This window comes from Populus euphratica, unplaced genomic scaffold (genome assembly GCF_000495115.2).
Source record: "Populus euphratica unplaced genomic scaffold, PopEup_1.0 scaffold128.1, whole genome shotgun sequence".
Classification (NCBI taxonomy): domain Eukaryota; kingdom Viridiplantae; phylum Streptophyta; class Magnoliopsida; order Malpighiales; family Salicaceae; genus Populus; species Populus euphratica.
Window position 1 is genome coordinate 506,205 of NW_011500015.1, and position 17,285 is coordinate 523,489.

At 32.9% G+C, this 17,285-nt stretch overlaps 2 protein-coding genes and 1 long non-coding RNA gene across 6 annotated transcripts; 1 reads left to right on the forward strand and 2 right to left on the reverse strand.

Moving 5' to 3' along the window:
- The first annotated feature begins 3,557 nt into the window (after positions 1-3,557).
- On the forward strand, positions 3,558-4,981 carry LOC105141666 (uncharacterized). Its single transcript, XR_845434.1, has 2 exons — positions 3,558-3,734; positions 4,585-4,981. It is a non-coding gene; the product is annotated as an uncharacterized LOC105141666 (long non-coding RNA).
- Positions 4,982-5,457: 476 nt separating this feature from the next.
- LOC105141667 (autophagy-related protein 8d) lies at positions 5,458-7,079 on the reverse strand. 3 transcript variants are annotated; one of them, XM_011048955.1, is made up of 6 exons: positions 6,972-7,079; positions 6,823-6,882; positions 6,616-6,671; positions 6,470-6,522; positions 5,850-5,968; positions 5,458-5,755 (listed from the first exon to the last, which is right to left on the reverse strand). In XM_011048955.1, exons 2-6 carry the CDS (start codon positions 6,857-6,859, stop codon positions 5,661-5,663), a joined length of 360 nt encoding a protein of 119 aa, XP_011047257.1. In that variant the 5' UTR covers positions 6,860-6,882; positions 6,972-7,079; the 3' UTR covers positions 5,458-5,660. The 3 variants fall into 3 exon arrangements, with proteins under 3 accessions (XP_011047257.1, XP_011047260.1, XP_011047258.1); XM_011048958.1 differs by having other exon boundaries at positions 6,823-6,877; positions 6,972-7,063; XM_011048956.1 differs by having other exon boundaries at positions 6,823-6,868; positions 6,972-7,025.
- A 709-nt stretch (positions 7,080-7,788) lies between these two features.
- Positions 7,789-13,441, reverse strand: LOC105141668 (probable beta-1,3-galactosyltransferase 2). 2 transcript variants are annotated; one of them, XM_011048960.1, is made up of 11 exons: positions 12,935-13,441; positions 11,759-11,855; positions 11,534-11,598; positions 11,213-11,424; positions 11,049-11,112; positions 10,206-10,278; positions 9,948-10,068; positions 9,565-9,652; positions 9,348-9,473; positions 9,118-9,227; positions 7,789-8,427 (listed from the first exon to the last, which is right to left on the reverse strand). In XM_011048960.1, exons 1-11 carry the CDS (start codon positions 13,045-13,047, stop codon positions 8,279-8,281), a joined length of 1,218 nt encoding a protein of 405 aa, XP_011047262.1. In that variant the 5' UTR covers positions 13,048-13,441; the 3' UTR covers positions 7,789-8,278. The 2 variants fall into 2 exon arrangements, with proteins under 2 accessions (XP_011047262.1, XP_011047261.1); XM_011048959.1 differs by having other exon boundaries at positions 11,534-11,607.
- Positions 13,442-17,285: the final 3,844 nt, after the last annotated feature.

The following is a 17,285-nucleotide window of genomic DNA, read 5'->3' on the forward strand; positions in this document are numbered from 1 at the left end:
GTCAATTTTTGGTTGTTGATGATAACCCTTGGCGACAAGTCTCGCCTTTCTTTGTTCAAGAGAGCCATTAAACTTGCGTTTGGATTGAAAATCCACATGGAGTCGACTACATTGAAACCAGGTGTGGCAGGGATTAAGGACCATGTGACATTTCTCATGAGTGCAGTGAATTCTTCATCCATCGCTACATGCCATTCACGATGTTTTGAAGCTTCTGAATAACAGGTTGGTGATTCTGGAATGGTACCTATTACAAGAAAAGTTTATGACAAGGGATACCTAACAGTTCCATCAGGATTCTTCTTTGGTTTTACAATATTGTTTTGAGATCGTGTGATCATCTGATAAGGACTCTGCGAGGAGAGTTCTGCAGCAACTGATATGTGTTGGGTTGGTTGTAGTGTGGGAGCAGAGTCGTTGGGAGGAGTGTAGGAATTTATGTCTGTTGGAGATATGTTCTGGGAAAGAGCAGGGACTGAGGAGGATAAAGAGAATGGCTGGGAATAGGAAGAAGGTGTTGTTGGTGGTAATGAAGCTGATGTCAAGGTATGATTGATATTGTTTCTTAAAAAAGATGTGGGTAGAGTTGTATATGAGGTGGATGGAGGTTGAGGTGGGGATGTTTTTGAATTAACAAAGGGAAAAGATCCTTCATCGAAGATCACATGTCTAGAGACAAATACCTTCCCAGTGGATGTATCAAGACATTTGAATCCACGGTGAGAATTGCTATAACCAAGAAAGACGCAACGTTTAGATTGAAAGTCAAGTTTGTTGTGATTGAAAGGATGAAGAAAAGGAAAACATGCACATCTAAAAATTTTTAAGGATGATTGTAGAGTTTTTTAAATGGTGACATGCCATGGGGGAGGTAGGAGGTGATTAATAAGATATGTGGCCATGAGAAAAGCATTATCCCAATAATTATAGGGAACATGACTATGGGATAAGAGGGAAAGACCCATTTCAATAATGTGACGGTGTTTCCGTTCGACAGATCCATTTTGTTGGGAAGTATGAGGGCAAGAGATTCGATGTTGAATGCCAATTTTTGTAAAATAGGTGTGAAGGGAGTGATACTCCCTCCCTACTTTAATCGGTTTGGACATATTTGATCTTACAATTAAATTAGCGTTCAACAAGTTTTTGAAATGAGCAAAAAATAGACATGACACTAGATTTATTAGAGATTGGATATAGCCACATGAATTTGCTAAAATGATCAACAAATGAAACATAGTATATATTTCCAGTTGTGGACATGATAGGTGATGGACCCCACACATCAAAGAAAATTAATTCAAATGGTTGATTAGAAACTGATTGAGAACTAGAAAAAGGAAGGCGATGACTCTTTCCTTGTTGACAAGCTGAACGGATACCCAAAATTTTATTAGATGAAGTAGGTAAAGAAAACTTTGAAACGAGATGACGGATAGTTTGATAGGACGAATGTCTCATTCGGTAGTGTCAGACATTAAGAGGTACTCGTTGAGATATGTAGGCTTGTGGATGGTTTATTGATGTCATTGAGTTTGGAAAAATGTAAAGGCTGTCTTTAGGTTTGCCGCGCAGAAGAACTCTCCCCGTTGCTTCGTCCTTTACCAAAAAAGAAGAAGAGTGAAATTCAATATAAGCATTGTTGTCTCTTGTGAATTAGCTGATAGATATTAAATTCTTTTGAATTTGAGGCACATGTAGTAACTTATTTAAAATAAAAGAGGTTGTTAGTGTGGAGAGAGTAGTAGAGCCAATGTGTGTTATGGGCAAACCTGCCCCGTCTCCAACATGAATTTGGTTGTTGCCAAGATAAGCGTCTGACTGGAGAGACAAATTGTTGAAGTTGTTGGTGAGATGATTTGTGGAACCAGTATTTGGATACCAATTGGTATCATGAGGTGGTGAGGAAGTTGTCATATAAGCTGCCATATGAGGAGAGGTATCTTAGTAGGCATGATCAAATCTGTAATGATATTGGATGGCAGTGTGACCAAGTTTGCCGCAGACCTAGCACTGTGGTTTCGGATTGGAAGAGTAGTTTGAAGGTGGACCTCTTCTTTATAGCCACGTCCCCTTCCTTTGTTGTTGAAGTCATAAGACTGGTGCTGATGGAGACGTTGGTGTTGTGAATATCTTCCAACACGTGATCTGTGGTCATTTCTTGTGGCCATGTTCACAGAGTTGACAGAGCTATCAAATAAGGGCCTGACACTGTGATCTGCAGATTGCATTTTCATAATATAAATTAAAAAATACTAGTTTAAATTTTAAAAATTTTAAGATTATTAAAGATTTATATAATCTTTAATTTCAGAATTTATAGAATTAATAATATAAATATGATATTAATTAAAAAATACTCTAAAAATAAGACCTCCGCTCTCCGGCGCATTGGTGGGTTTCCTCCGCCTGGATCAAAGAATTGAACACTGTCCACGCTGCTCGGTCTGCTACCTAATTGTAATGGTCTCTCGGCATCCCAAGAAAACTACTATGGAAACTACTCTCACAAATCCTTTCCTCCGTGGTGCATTTTCACTTCTTTAAAAATTATCAATTAATAAACAACACTAGAATATGGTGAAATCACTGTGGATATTTTTCATTTTTTTTTCCTTTCTTACTTTTTTTATCATCATTTTTTTTCCAATTGCATTCTTCTTTTTGCCAAATTAACGATCAACTCCTTTGAAATTATTAAGGAAATTCGGAATTCAAAGAATAGAGGCCCGAAATGATAAATCAGGAGCGGAAACAAAAAAAAAAAAAACTTTATTTTACAATAAATTTGTATTTGGAATTATTAATTTTTTATGATATTAATTTTTTTATATGGATAAAAATTGAGTCAATCTATGTTCTTTTTATTTGGAAAAATAATCTTCTATTCTTATTTTATTTTAATTTGAATAAATTTCTATTTTTTTTTGTTTTTTAATCTTATTTAACTTGACTAAATATGTCCCACATGATAATGTGAAGTGGGTATTTTAAAGAATTTTAAAATTAAAAAACACTCCATTGATAAAAATAATAATAATTAGAGTACAGACACTTAATATAAAAAATAAAATTTCTTATATAATGTAAATTAACTATTATATCAATATATATTTAACGAAAGCTAACAAAAACACTTGATTAGATAAGATTTAAGAATTTATATGCTCAAATAAAAAGAAATTGCATATAACTATATAATAGTATTTAGTGAATACTATGAGTTAATATTTAAAAAGGTATATTTTATTATTAAAACATTTTTCACCAAACAAACACAATTTAAGAAAAGGAAAGAAAGCAGAGATCGAGTGAAGGTGGGGAAAGGGTCATAAATGAGTTTTTTAAAAGAATAAAATAAAGGTATGACTTCCTAATCCTGTGGTTTGTTTTTGTGTTTTAATTATTTTTTTAATATTTTTAAATTTTTTTAAATATGAAAAATAAATCTTTTAAAATAAAAAATATATTATTTTAATATATTTTAAAATAAAAAATACTTTAAATGGGATATTTGTCGCATTATAAAGCAAGCTCTCGGTGCAAGACATGGAATGCGTGTCATACAGCTAAGAAGCCAACGAGTAAAAACGTGCGATCCCCCAAAACATTTTCATAAACGCTCGCACTTTCTCTCAACCTTCCCAAGAACCAATTTGATATTTTCCAAACCCATAAAAAAACCCTCGCATTACATTCAGCGGATTTCACTCCCCACAAACTCTTTCCCCAAGGTACTGTCTCTGAGGTTCTTCTGTGTTTCAAGGGTTAGAGTTTCATTTTATGGTTTATGCCCTTCATTTCTCAATCTTTTCTGTTCTTCATGTCATGTGATCGACTTTTCATTTTTGAAATATATGTATGTATATATGAACTTTGTAATCATAGAGTGTCTGTCAGTCATGCTGTTTGGATGAACTCTTGTTAATTGTACAAATTGTTTAAATTACTCATTTCCATTTTTATGCTGTCGAATTAAATTAATTAATAGTTTGTTCGTCTAGATTCATGATGCCTATAAGATTCTTGAATGTATTTGTAACTGCATCTCTCTTAAAAATTGAATTCTTATCCTTGAATTGTAATTAAAATTGTTACAAATACTAATCAATATTGTTCTTCTCTATTGACACGCACGTAATTTCATGTTGTCACGATCTACGCAAAATAGAGAACTAAATCGCTGTTCTTTCTTCTTTTTCTTCTTTTTTTGATCATTTTGATGAATTACTGAATTCCATGGTTGGTTCAAAATTACATATTTAAAGTTTCTGGATCGGATCTGTTAATATTAGAGAGAGAGAGAGAGAGAGATGGGATATTGGTTCGTAAAGGGAATTGGGCTCGGCCAAAGCATAAATTTAGGCTGGAGATGACTACTGTATTGACCGGTAGATTTGGAGTTTCGTTGTGTTCATAATGTTATGGGTCGGAAAGAATATGATCCTTGTCAGTTCTAAATGAAATTATTCCGAGAGCATGGTGTATAGTGTCATGCAATTTACGTTACTACTGCTCCAGTTCATTCTTTTCTTTTCTTTTTCTTGGAATTAACTCCAGTTCTTTCTTATGATGTAACTGCAGAAAATACAAGCATGGGAAGCAAGGCGCCAAGCTGGGCTGATCAGTGGGGTTCAGGAAGTTTCAGCAAGGAAGATGATGAGAAATTCATGGCGAAAATAGGGCATAACAATGGTAACGCCAGCAAGAAGATGGCGGAGGTCAAGGCAGCGGCTTCAACAGGACTCGACAAGGCCAAGACAGCTGCTCAGAAGGTAAAGAGTGGAACTTCGGTGGGTATCAAATGGGTCAAGAACCAGTACCAGAAAAAGACTTCAAAATAATTTGTAGAGCTCTGAAAAATGGCATATTGGAATAGGCTGGATGGCAACGGAGGGGTTAAAAAACCCCTAGACAGGATGATCTAGAAATCCATGGAGATACATTTATTTACGATATTCCTTTCTTTTTTCTGTTACAGTGTAAAATTAAAAATGCTTTTTTAAAAAAAAATCATTATGCGAAAGATCCCTTTCGAACATGTAAAATAAAAAATGCTTTTTTTTTTAAATCATTATGCGAAAGATCCCTTTCGAACTCTTCAAAATTCAATTAAGCCGATCTCGAATTATTTGGTCAAATGCCATCCTTGTAATTTGATTTCTTGGACTAGCCAAACAAACTTCCAGGTCTTGGGGCCAGTTGGTGACAGTTTTCAGCAGAAACAGCACAAAGCAACGTCGTTTGGGTTGATTTGACAGAGTAAAAACTGCACAAGAAAATCATCTGAACCAACAATTCCCGGGGCCTCGTTTATTAATTTATTCGTTCTTTTTCTAAGAGGCCTTTGTTCATGCATCAATGTAAAATAACCAGTCAGGCAAATAATCCAAAATCAACCAGCACACAGGGGACTGGAAGCCATCCACTCAGCGCAGAATTGACATAAACAACCACGAACGCAAATTGGAGAAAAGTGATTTACTTAATATAGACAGCAAATTATCCAAAGATAAAAGGGAAAGTCTGAGACCAGTGTTACTTGGAGACAGCAGCGAACAACCGAGGCAGTAAAGAATTTACAAGTAATCTAGATTCTTCTTTCCTTTTCTTTTTTTTTTTTGCATGGCTCGAACACACAGATGTGCCATTGTAGCATTTCAATAGACCCCAAATGTGTTCTCACCACTGTAGCTCATGTAAAGGAACCCATCTTCATCTTTGTTTTCCTCGTATATTGCTGACATCATAGCAGCTGCAGCAATGGAACCAATTTTCACGTCACAAGGCCTGTAACACAGGCAATGTTTATAAATTTTTGAATCAAAATACACTAAATGTTATCTCACCAGTTGGTGGTAGAATGTTCTTCACGAAGATGAAAATAGCCTTCTCTGGACTGAGCTTGATCCTTTTTCGGACCACGTACACAAATTGGCCAACAGTGAGATCAGCAGGAACCAGATATCTACTCATCCCAAAGTTACAAATTAATTTCCATTAAGACAAAAAAAAAGTTGCGAAAAAATGTGAAATATACTAGTTAGCACACATCAATAAATCTACTAAGCACCTTCCAACCATGTAGCAATACCTAGAGTTTAAAGAGATTTATGTTTTTTATTACCATTTAGCTGGGATGTTAATACATGAGCACATAAGCTTTGATGTCACCTAAGCATGATTTAGAACACACAACAACAAAATAGGAGCCAAAGGGTATAAAGCCCCAAATCCATAATGTTCACCGCATGTTTAACAAAGTCAATTCAGGGTCAATAAATGTAAGGGTGAAGGAGTAACATGTAGAAACTACACCATTCTATTCCTTCAGAACAGCAAATCAGACACTGCATATGACCAATATACATGATATCTAAGCATACAGTCACAATTACTCACTTAACAGTACAAAAAAGAGAAAACTAACAGCTATAATTCATGGTAATAAAAAGTTTGGAGGGCTAACTTTTTCTTGTCAATGTCAGGGACATCACTCTTCTCAGCCCTTTCCACAATCACCTACAAAAATTAATCACTCATATTAACTTCAGCCTAAAGGACATGCCGTCCGAACACACATGAACACAATATTGGGTTTAAAAACAAACATACAGGAATTCTATCAGGATATTTTTCTCTGATGCGAGCAGCTTCAGCCTGCCTCCTTTCTGTCATCCATCCAACACAACACAATCTTTAAATAATTCCACACGGAAATCAAAATCTAAACCCTAGATGAATCCACTATTCAGGATTGAAACAGATCACAACAAAAAAACCAAAAGTTAGGGTTTATCAGAGAAATATTTGAATACAAACCGAGAGGATGTTCCATCTTGAACGAGCTTTTAGCCATCGCGATGATCCGCAATTTCTTTTCTTTTGAAGAGGAAAAAACTTATTCCGGTCAATTTAAAAAATAAATTGTTTAAAGAAGAAAAGCAGAGTAAGATTATATCGTAACGTACCGAGATTGGGAAGAAGAATTCAGAATTCGGATCCGCAAGGAAGGAAGGACGGGAGAGAAAGAAGGGGAAATAATAGTAATAATAGCAGGCTGCAAGCAAGGGAGACTTCTTCACTCTTGATATTTTGGTCGTCTATCCTCTACAGTCCTTAGTGTGGACCCCACGTGAATTAAAGATAGACGGTGTCGTTTATAATTATCTATTTATTAACGGCCTGGATCTGAAATAAATTGGTAGTTGCTAGTATTACTATTTACAATAACTCGTGGTCTATGAAAGCTGCGCTACTAATATTTTGAAAAGACGTTTTTTTTTTTTTATTTTTTTTTTATTGTGATTGTATTTAAAAGCTTGATCGTGGTATATTTTATTTGAAAATATATTAAAATAATATTTTTTATTTTTATATTAGCATTTTAAAATAATAAATTAAATTTTAATCAACTAACCGTAAACTTTTAAGAAATAAATTGGTTATTAGAATGGATCAAACACGAAGCAAGAACACACCATTAACTTTTAAGAATTGTTACAAGGATTACCATACTAACTTTTAAGAATTGTTACAAGGATTACCGTAGAATTGCATTTAAAATAACATTTCCTGAAAATTAAGAAAATATATATTTAAAATTATTTTTTTAATATTTTTGATATATTAATATTTAAAAAATAAAAAATAGTTTAATTAACTTAAAAAAAAAAAAACATTTTAAGAGGCAAGCTTTGTAACATTCCCTCCCGAACACCTCGGATGTCTTCCAGTTTCATAAGCCAATCTAGTTTTTTCGTTAGGAGTTGCATCAACCACAAAATCAAAGAATAAGAATCATTATCGCTGCATGGCTTAAAAGCTCCTAATCAAATCCACCAACTTTTGGCATTGCTAATCGACACAGCAGAGTTTCTACAATGGATTCTGGGTAACAGAATACAGAACATTTCAAAATCGAATGAGAGCTGGAAAAGCCACTGCCATGACTTGTATTTATTGTTAGCTTGATTGCCCGTCGAATTGTAAACTTGCAAATCGGCTTTCCTGTGTATCAAAGAATTGTTTAGTGTTCTTGCCTCTTCTGGCCGCTTTTGCGGTCTCTCTCCTTAGCTAAAATGGAGAAGTCCACGATGTAGGGCATCTGCTCCCTCACACACGTGTGAGCAAGGACGTGAATGTACATGCATTTTCTCTCCCTCTCTATTAGGCGTAATATGACATGGTTTCTATACTGACAAAAAAATACAGAAAAGACTCGAAACACCTGATTCTTCAGTGCATCATCTTCCTGAGGTTGGAAGAGCACTATCACCTAGAATGTTGCTCTCCACAAAGCTTTCTCACCTTCCCCACACCGCCGATGGACCTCCTTAATCCTATCTGCGGATCTGCAAATCCCACTGCAGCTCCAATCAAATGACGCAACGCAGATGTTGCCAGCCTGTGCCTTCCACTCGCAATCTGAGGAAACAAGAAGTGAGAAATAATCAGAATTTGAAACATGCCATCTCTGTACTCGCACAATTCCATTCTGCTTTGGTCCTGGCAGAGACTAAGGTTTAGAGCACATGTGATCAAGGATGGGTCAGTAACCCATGCAGAAATCATAGCTGTTATAAATTTGCAAATAGCAGCTAACAGGAGGAAACAGAAATAAATGTGTTCGAGAATAGCCATAAGAGGCTACTGCACTTCCATTTGAATAGTGATCATGGCAGTATGATAATTGTCACTATCATAATCAGAATTCCAAATTGTAATTCAGAAGCATCAATAGGCTGCATAGGATTTTCCATAATGAAATTATTGATTTTTCTGGGAAACTCCTATTACTTCAATGTCAACTTTCAAAAACACCATGATGTACATGATAACTTCTCCAAACCTTACAAGAAATGGTAACAAATAATCACATCAATCCAATATTTAGTCAATTCATTCTGGTGCGTAGTGTATTCCTTCAGGGTGTAAATATTGATGTGACAGAGGCTCGACCCCCACTAATGTTTGACATGGGAAAACTCAGTATCTTCAATGAGACAGTAACTGGTGGGTTCTATAAAATGTATTAAAGTCTAATTTAGTCCAAGAGAATCTCTTCTTCTTTTTTAACTAAAGTTTTACAATATTTCTAGTAAAATATAGCTTTACCAGGTGGAGTGCCGCAACACAGCCTCCGATCATCAATGTGATCAACATCAAGTCCAATAAACCACGACCCCAGCGAAACATCCTCGTTGGCATACTTGTGCAGAACATGTCTGAGATAATTATTTGCAAAAGAACCATCATTAATGTAAGTAAACTATGGGGAAAAGCTTGAAATTTAGATCCAGGCACAAAACTCCATCATCTCATGTTACAAATAAAGAGGAACTTACTGGTTTATTGATATATACGTAGCCAAATCTTTTGAAATGGCATACAGCTGCCCAGTAGCATGCCGGAAGTACTTATTCCCTGCCTCACCGAATTTCCAGTACTCAGGTTCATGGTACCGCACACCCCTGTTCAACAAAGTGACAAGTTAAGAATGTAGAAGATGATTCCTTCCCTAAAACTTTTCTGACAGAATGAATCCAAGACAATTTCACTTACTTTTGATTAAGGACAGGACCAGATTTCATGCATCCAATATATACACGTGGTTTCTTTCTGTGTCTAACTAGAGTTTCTCCAAGTGTTGCTGCACCAAGTAGCAAGAAAATGGACTTAACACAAATTATTAGAAAGTAGAAGCTATGAACAGCAATTTTCTCGCATGGATAAAACTGATGAGATAATTCATGTTAAATGTCGCATTGATCCTGGAGGATAGGAAAGAACCTAAATTCTTCAGATGGTGAAATATATAAATTCTAATACAATTATAATAATCCGAAATCTTTTCCAGTTGACTTTTATTTGGAAATAGGGAAAACATCTTCAGATAATTATATACCAATAAGAATGGAGTCACTGCACATTATATGTTGACCTACCTATATTTACATGGACATCATCATCCACTTTGACATAGAAATCTGCATCCCACAAAGCAACAGCAGTTGCAAAATATATCTTTGTCTTGGCCGACAATTCAAGATACCCTTCAACATGGTCCTGCTCATATCGTAGCAAAGCAAACATGTGAGTTCATAGATTTTTCTTTTCCTAAGCAGGCATGTACTTTTTCTCAGAAGTGAGCAAGCGTTCCATTAAATAGGACAGTGCAATAGAATTGAAGAGAAAAGCCTTACCAGTCTCAAGAAATCTCCATGCTTTCTGTCCTCTGCTTCAATGGCTCGGTCCAAAATGCCTCCTGATGTGGCACTAGACAATATAAAATAATTCAAGTTAAATTAAATTCATGATCTAGCATTTTCAAAGCTATTAGCTGTCATGAATGCATTCAGAGAGCACAGGTTTAATTCAGAAGTTTTGATTGTTTTCATCACCATATATCTATATTTGAGAACTGAAACCATATGCCCAGCCTACGTAACTACCTCTGAATAATTTCACTAACTTGTGAACATTGACTCGGAGAGATTGACATGGTAGAGTGACTCCCAAAAAATAAATTATGCTATATGATACCATACTGAGCATTTTGACTTGTGTTAAAACAATGGGAGTACAAGTTACTACTGAAATTTCATTTCTATGGGAATCCAAGTGCACCCAAAACCCTTTGCAATTATTGCAATGTTGTAGCTTACTCTTCAAGATTCTTTCAGTGCCTATAGCTGACATCAGGATAATATGGATTCTCAAGAGAGATGGCATTCATTTGGTCACAGAAAGCAACTGGAAGAGTTGTGCAGCCTTAAAAGATTGACAAAATTTTGAATTGATGCATATCAAATAATCATCCCAACCTAAAAGCTTAAGCTATTAGGTGAGGTCCCAAGAATAAATTTATATTCCTCTCTAATAGGTGCATGGGTAGCCCTAATCATCAAACACATGAGGGGTGAGCAAATATTCAAAATTAAGGCCAAAAACATACACTCAACAACCCGGACTGACATACACATACTCCACTGCAAATTACACGCGCCCCTATCCAGATCATTAAAGAGAAAAGAAGCCTGACTCACCTATGACCAATGACAAAGCGAACAATGATACCCTTCTCGTCTTCCAGTTTCTTCCTTTTTTCACCTATTTTGTATTAAGGGAAAAAAAAAATCTTAGTCAGCAATGAAATCTCACACAAAAATTAAAACAGCATAAGAATAAGTAGGGACACAATTCAACGAACCTTGTGGCAGCCATGTAGCGCGAACTGAATCTCTTCTTTTGCGGCTGCTAAAAGCTGTATTAATTCCAACAACCATCAAATATCTTCTTTTACCAGATGACCCAGTCCTCTTCAAGTCCTCTGACAAAGGAGAGCCACTGAGTATGGACTCCTGTGCTGCCCTTGCAGCAGCTAATTCCATCTCTAAATTTGAAATAGTTTTGTCTAATGTCCTATATTCAATTTACAATAGTAAGCTTGCTGTTCAGGATGCCTTCATACAAATCAACTATGATATGTAAGCAGAATGTAGAACAATTACTGGGCATAAGCTATACTTACTGAATGGCATTATGAGTTTTATAAACTTCCCCAATAATATCCTTAGAGCCACGCTTCACTTCTTTCTGATGCAACTAAAGGGACTCAAATCAGATTTCAAACAACAATAATTCAGATGAGTAACATAAAAGAATAACGAAAACAACTTGAAATGCCTGAGTCTAGCCACCAATTAAAAACATGAAAGGAAAAGGAATTTATCATGTCATAAATAAAGATACCCACAATTTCATCACCACAACCCTCTGAAACTAACTTTAGACTTTCAGCTTCCATTGTAGTTGTACGAGTGATGCCTTTAGGCTCGGGAACTGCCCACATCCTGCCACCATTTTTCCTCGTTAACATTCCATCACAGATCAAGTGCCAACAAGAAGTTACCTTGTTGAAGATTTTTGCAATTTCTTTAACCGATAAATAAAGATAATGATGCAAACAAAAATAGAATTTACTTGCAGAACCACAAATCTGCACACAACCATCGAACATATAACAGAAACTTCGATGATTTGATTGCTATGAAATTACTTCTGTAGACATATCTAGACTGAAGAAAATAATCTATGTTTAGATTTGAAAAAGAAAGAGAATTTAAAGTGAAAGAGTTTCCCTGGGAGATCACCGAAATGATCACTACAATGTCATGAGGAGTTTCTAGTCAACTATCTCCAACAAAAAAGAGCAGTCACTACTACCAGATACTAAATAAGGATTTATGGCAATGACAGCAGATGTCGGTAGCCTTCCTTCCCCTGGTACGCAACCATGTGGGAGCAGGTTGCATAAATAAGTGGCGGTAGCTTTTAATGGTAGCACATGGATTTCCAACAAATAAACCACATTTAGAACCACGACCTTAAATAAAATCACATGAACAGTAGTAACAAAGAAAAAATTATTTATTTATTGGATGATGGAGGTAATGGCAGAAGAGTATGAAAATTCTTGAAAAGGAATGAATTCACAGAGGCTTGAGAAAACAAAATTATGATAGTAATAGCATTGAAGAAAAAGAGAAAGTCAATGCATCATTAGAAAGTCAATGCATCAAAATCCTAATTTTGATAATTAGATCTACCTCGCTTTAGCTAGAAAATAAAGCCAGAAATTGTATGGAAAATACAAACTTGAAAACTGGTGAAATATTAAGATTCAGATAATTTAAAGAATAATCAAGCATTCTTAAAAAATGAAAATCAAAACATATTTTTCCATTAAACCAGCCAAAACATGCCTACGATCTATACAAAAAAACAATCAACAAAAAAGAGATCTTACAAAAAAACAGCTTGTACCCATTTCATAAAAATGAGAAACTTAATCAAATAACCTCTCCAGAGATTGCCACAGTAGGCAATTCACATGAAAAACAAATGATTTTTTCAAGAAAAATAAGCATACCTATTGTTGAAGAACACTCCAGCACAAAAGCAAGCTAAGCAAAAGAACAGGGCCCATTTTTTTGATATAACATTTTTAGAAGACTGCTGGTCTCCTCTGCTCTTGAAAGACATTTCTTTTCCTTGTTATTTCTATCTGGGATTTCCAATTCTTCCCTTGTATTTCACAAACTGAAAGCTATCTCAACAAAAGCACACCCATATGCAAGAAAAACAGACAACAGCAACCAAATCAAAGAGACAGGTGAAACTGAAAGCTACCTCAAGAAGTAGTTAGAATTTCTCCTAGGAGTACCAGAGCTGTGAAAGAAAGCTCTGTCCAAGATTTGAAGCAAAGAAATGTGAGAGAGAAGGAGTAGAACAAAGTGGGTGGTCTGGTTTTTTAAGTTGTCCTTGTTTTTGTTCTTTACTTTATCCTCCAAGCTAAAGCTTTGCAGTTTGTAGTTGTTGTCGTTCTTTCTCTCTCTAGAAAGTATGGAAGTACTCTTCTCTGGTAGACCTCCTAACTACCTCTCTTCTTATACCAAATTACCACGCCACCATCTTCTACTGTACTGCTAGTTTTTCATTTTATTTAATTTTGCAATCCACTATCAGTATTTATTTATTTACCTGACACGGGATTATAATTGTTTGGCAATATAATAATGGTTGATTTTTAAAAAAATAAATTGAAATAATATTTTTAATTTTTAATTTTTTTTAATATTAATACTAAAATGAAAAAAAAATCAAATAAATTTCTCAAAAATATTTTTAAAATATAAAATTAAACAAAATCTAATAGTCTACATCAGAATCTTAATGGCCTGTCAGTTTCTTAAAAATAGGAATTCTTTTTTCTATTAGAATAAAGTTTATTTCTTTCTTTAAAAATGTTTGAGAGAATAAACTTTTGTGAAAAGGAAACTTCAACTTCTAAGCTGCCATTTATGGGTTCAGTTTTACTAAGAGTATATTTATGTATGTATCTCAAATAAATAAATAAATATTTACAACATCAACTATTTCATTTTGCCCATAACTTGAACTTGAGATTCCCCTTTCCTATTCTTTTTTACTGGGAAGGGTAAAAATTCAAAAATAAATAAATAAATATCATGAAACTACCAATTCTTTTTTACTGGGAAGGATAAAAATTCAAAAATAAATAAATAAATAAATATCATGAAACTACTAAAGTTTTTATACTAGAATATAAGACACCATAATGAAATGTAAAAATGTACATAATTATACAAGTGCCCAAAATCCTCGTTGACCCGTATAAAATGTATACACATGTGTATATTAATATAAATAATACGTCCATTTATTATTTATATATTTCTTACAAAGCTGACCAAGGGAAGATCCAAGGGAGCATGAAATGAAAAACCAATAATATCGCCAATATATATATATATATAGTGTAAAAGTAGTTTCATTTATTATATGCGAAAATGACATTCCCATATCTCACCAGAAAAGGAGGAGAATCAAAGAACTAGCCGTCCAATTTATTTTTATAAGGCTATTATAGATGAGAGAGATCATCTAGAAAAGGGTAAATTATGATGCTAAAAAAGTATTTGGTTTTTGTGGTGGTGTGAGATAAATAATTTTTTTTCTTCACATTAAATTTTTTTAAATGCTTTGATCAAGAATAAATTTATATATATATATATATATATATATATATATTATTTTAGTATATTTTTAAATAAAATACTATTTAAATTTTAGTTACCCGTGGTACTCTAGATTGAAGAGTAGCACATGTACTCAAATTGACAAACCCACCGGACCTTTTATTATCTTTCATCATCACATGGTCGAGAGATAAGGTTGCTTTCCTCTAGAAATGGAAATTAGAACTTGAAGACTTTATATATATATATATAAAAAATTTGATTTCGATAAGATATTGTATATACACATACATCAACTTTTCATATCAAATTATTATTGTAGACATTTTAAATATACATAATGCATTTGGACAGTCTCTTTTTTGTGATCAATTCTATATTAACACGGGTTGTGAGAGTGCTTGGAAGCATGATCTAATTGCATTTTTTAAAAATTAATTTTTTTATAAATTTTGAGATAAATTTGAGACAAATTAAAACACACAATCTTCTCATCTCCTCATTTCTTATCTCTCTCCCATTTCATTAATTGCGCGTGCCCCGTCACAGTTCCAGCCACCTAACCTGCCGGCTCCAACAAAACATCTTTATTTCTTGGTTTTATATTTTATCAAGCTTCACTTAATTAACAAAATAAACTTATTTATTTATTTTTCAAGTTAATTTATTAAAATTTATTTATAGTACTAGCAATTTACTTATATATTTACATATTTTATTTGTTTTATAATAACATTTTGTTGTATTTATACATTATTTAAATTTTAAAATTTATTTGAGATTTTGATAAAACTGATTTAATTTATCACTTGATGAAACTGAGTATAATATTATAACTTGAACATGTTAGAATTAAAAAAATATTTGATATCAATTATTTTATATTAATTTTATAGTTAAATTAAAATTTTAAAAAAAATTAATTGCATGAAATTGATAATAATTAAATAAATTAGGTTGAATAAGTTTGAAATGAATAAATTATAGATAATTAGTTGAGTCCCGATTAATGTTAGTCAATTATGAATTTTATTGGAAATTAAATTAATATGTAATTGATATGAATTAGGATGTTGATTGATGTTATTATTTACCGATCATAATATAATATGAAAAATATGATCTTTATAATAACACAAGGAAAATTTATTTACAAGAAAAAATATGAAAATTTGGGGAAAGTTAGTTTAACTTATAATAATTAAAGGTATTAATTGATGTTATTATTTAAAGGTTGGTGCTCTTAAACTCATAGGTTAAAAATGTTTCATTCAACTAAGAAGGCTTTGTTTTGACATTATATTTTTTGTTGAGTAGGATATAATGTTTGATTGGAGATTATTGCAAAAACAATAGTAGAATTATATTAGATGCCCAGCAATGGTGAAATTAGATGCTCAAATAATGTTTTTGTTGTGGTTGTAGTTTATTGTGATTAATTATTGGCTTAAAAATATAACAAAAAAAAAAGCTAATGAAAATATTGATGAAATATTATTTCTAATGTTAATGAAATTGTCAATAAAATAAAAATCCCCATATATAAGCAAGTTTTCGACTACGAAATTTCATTGATAATTTAAAATATTAATGATTTTTTTTATAAATGATAATAAAATATCTCATTAGTATTATCTAACTTTTTGATAGTGTTTCAAGGTTTATTAAACTTGAATTAGTAACTTTACTATATACATATATACAATATTTGGGTAGTTCTGTGCTTGAAATTTCCAGCTATTTTTTTTGAAAGGAAGTGTTTATTTTTCTCTTTTACATTAAATGATTAATCATGGTAGATAAAATAAAGTAAACTATGTGACCATATTTTTTGTTGAAAATAATTGTTTTTTAAAAAATTGGATTTTATAAAAATTAAATTTTTAAAAAATAAATTATTTTTTTATATTTGATAGAGTCATAAAAAATACTTTTTAGTGTTTAGTTATATCATGAAAAATAAACTGAAAAATATTATTTTTTTAATATTTTAATTTTTTTCAAATTTATTAAAAAAATTGATTAGAAAGTGTTTTTTATTGATTAATATTTTTAAAGATAAATAAACATAAACAAATTGAAAACTTATTTCTAAAAAGATATTTTCTATGAAACAAATGAGTTCCATGTCTCCATATGTTTTCAAATCACTCATCAGGTATTGCTAAAATATTTTCCAAGCTCTTATCGGTGGTATTAATAGGGTGGATCTACTTAACATCAGGCGTCCTTAATTAGTGATGATCTTCAGGAATCTAAGGGGGCAACATTCCTTAATTAGTGATGATATTTAAGAATCTAAAGAGACAAGAATAGTTAAGTTCGTTAGATAGGTCACCTCCAATTTAGAGAGGTACCTTTCTTCTTGAACACTACAATGATTAAGTTAGTTATTAAATTTGCTGTCAATAAGTTCGGAAGTGAAACATCTAGGGTTCGACAGAAAGAGAGTTCTTGCCAAGAAAGTAGTGCTTTCATTTGGTCTCGCGGAGGTATTTATATCCTCAAACCCACATAACAGGTGTACCTGCACCTGCAATATGAGGAGCCGGAGTAGATCTCCTGATCGGAAATGAAGAGATTCAGAGCACTTTTTCAGGTTTGCAGAAATATATTTGGAAATACAGTAATTGATGCAGTCATGGTTTGAAAAATATTAATTTATAAAAAGTATTTTTAGTTGATATTAGTTTAGAAAAATATATATTTAGTTAAAATTAT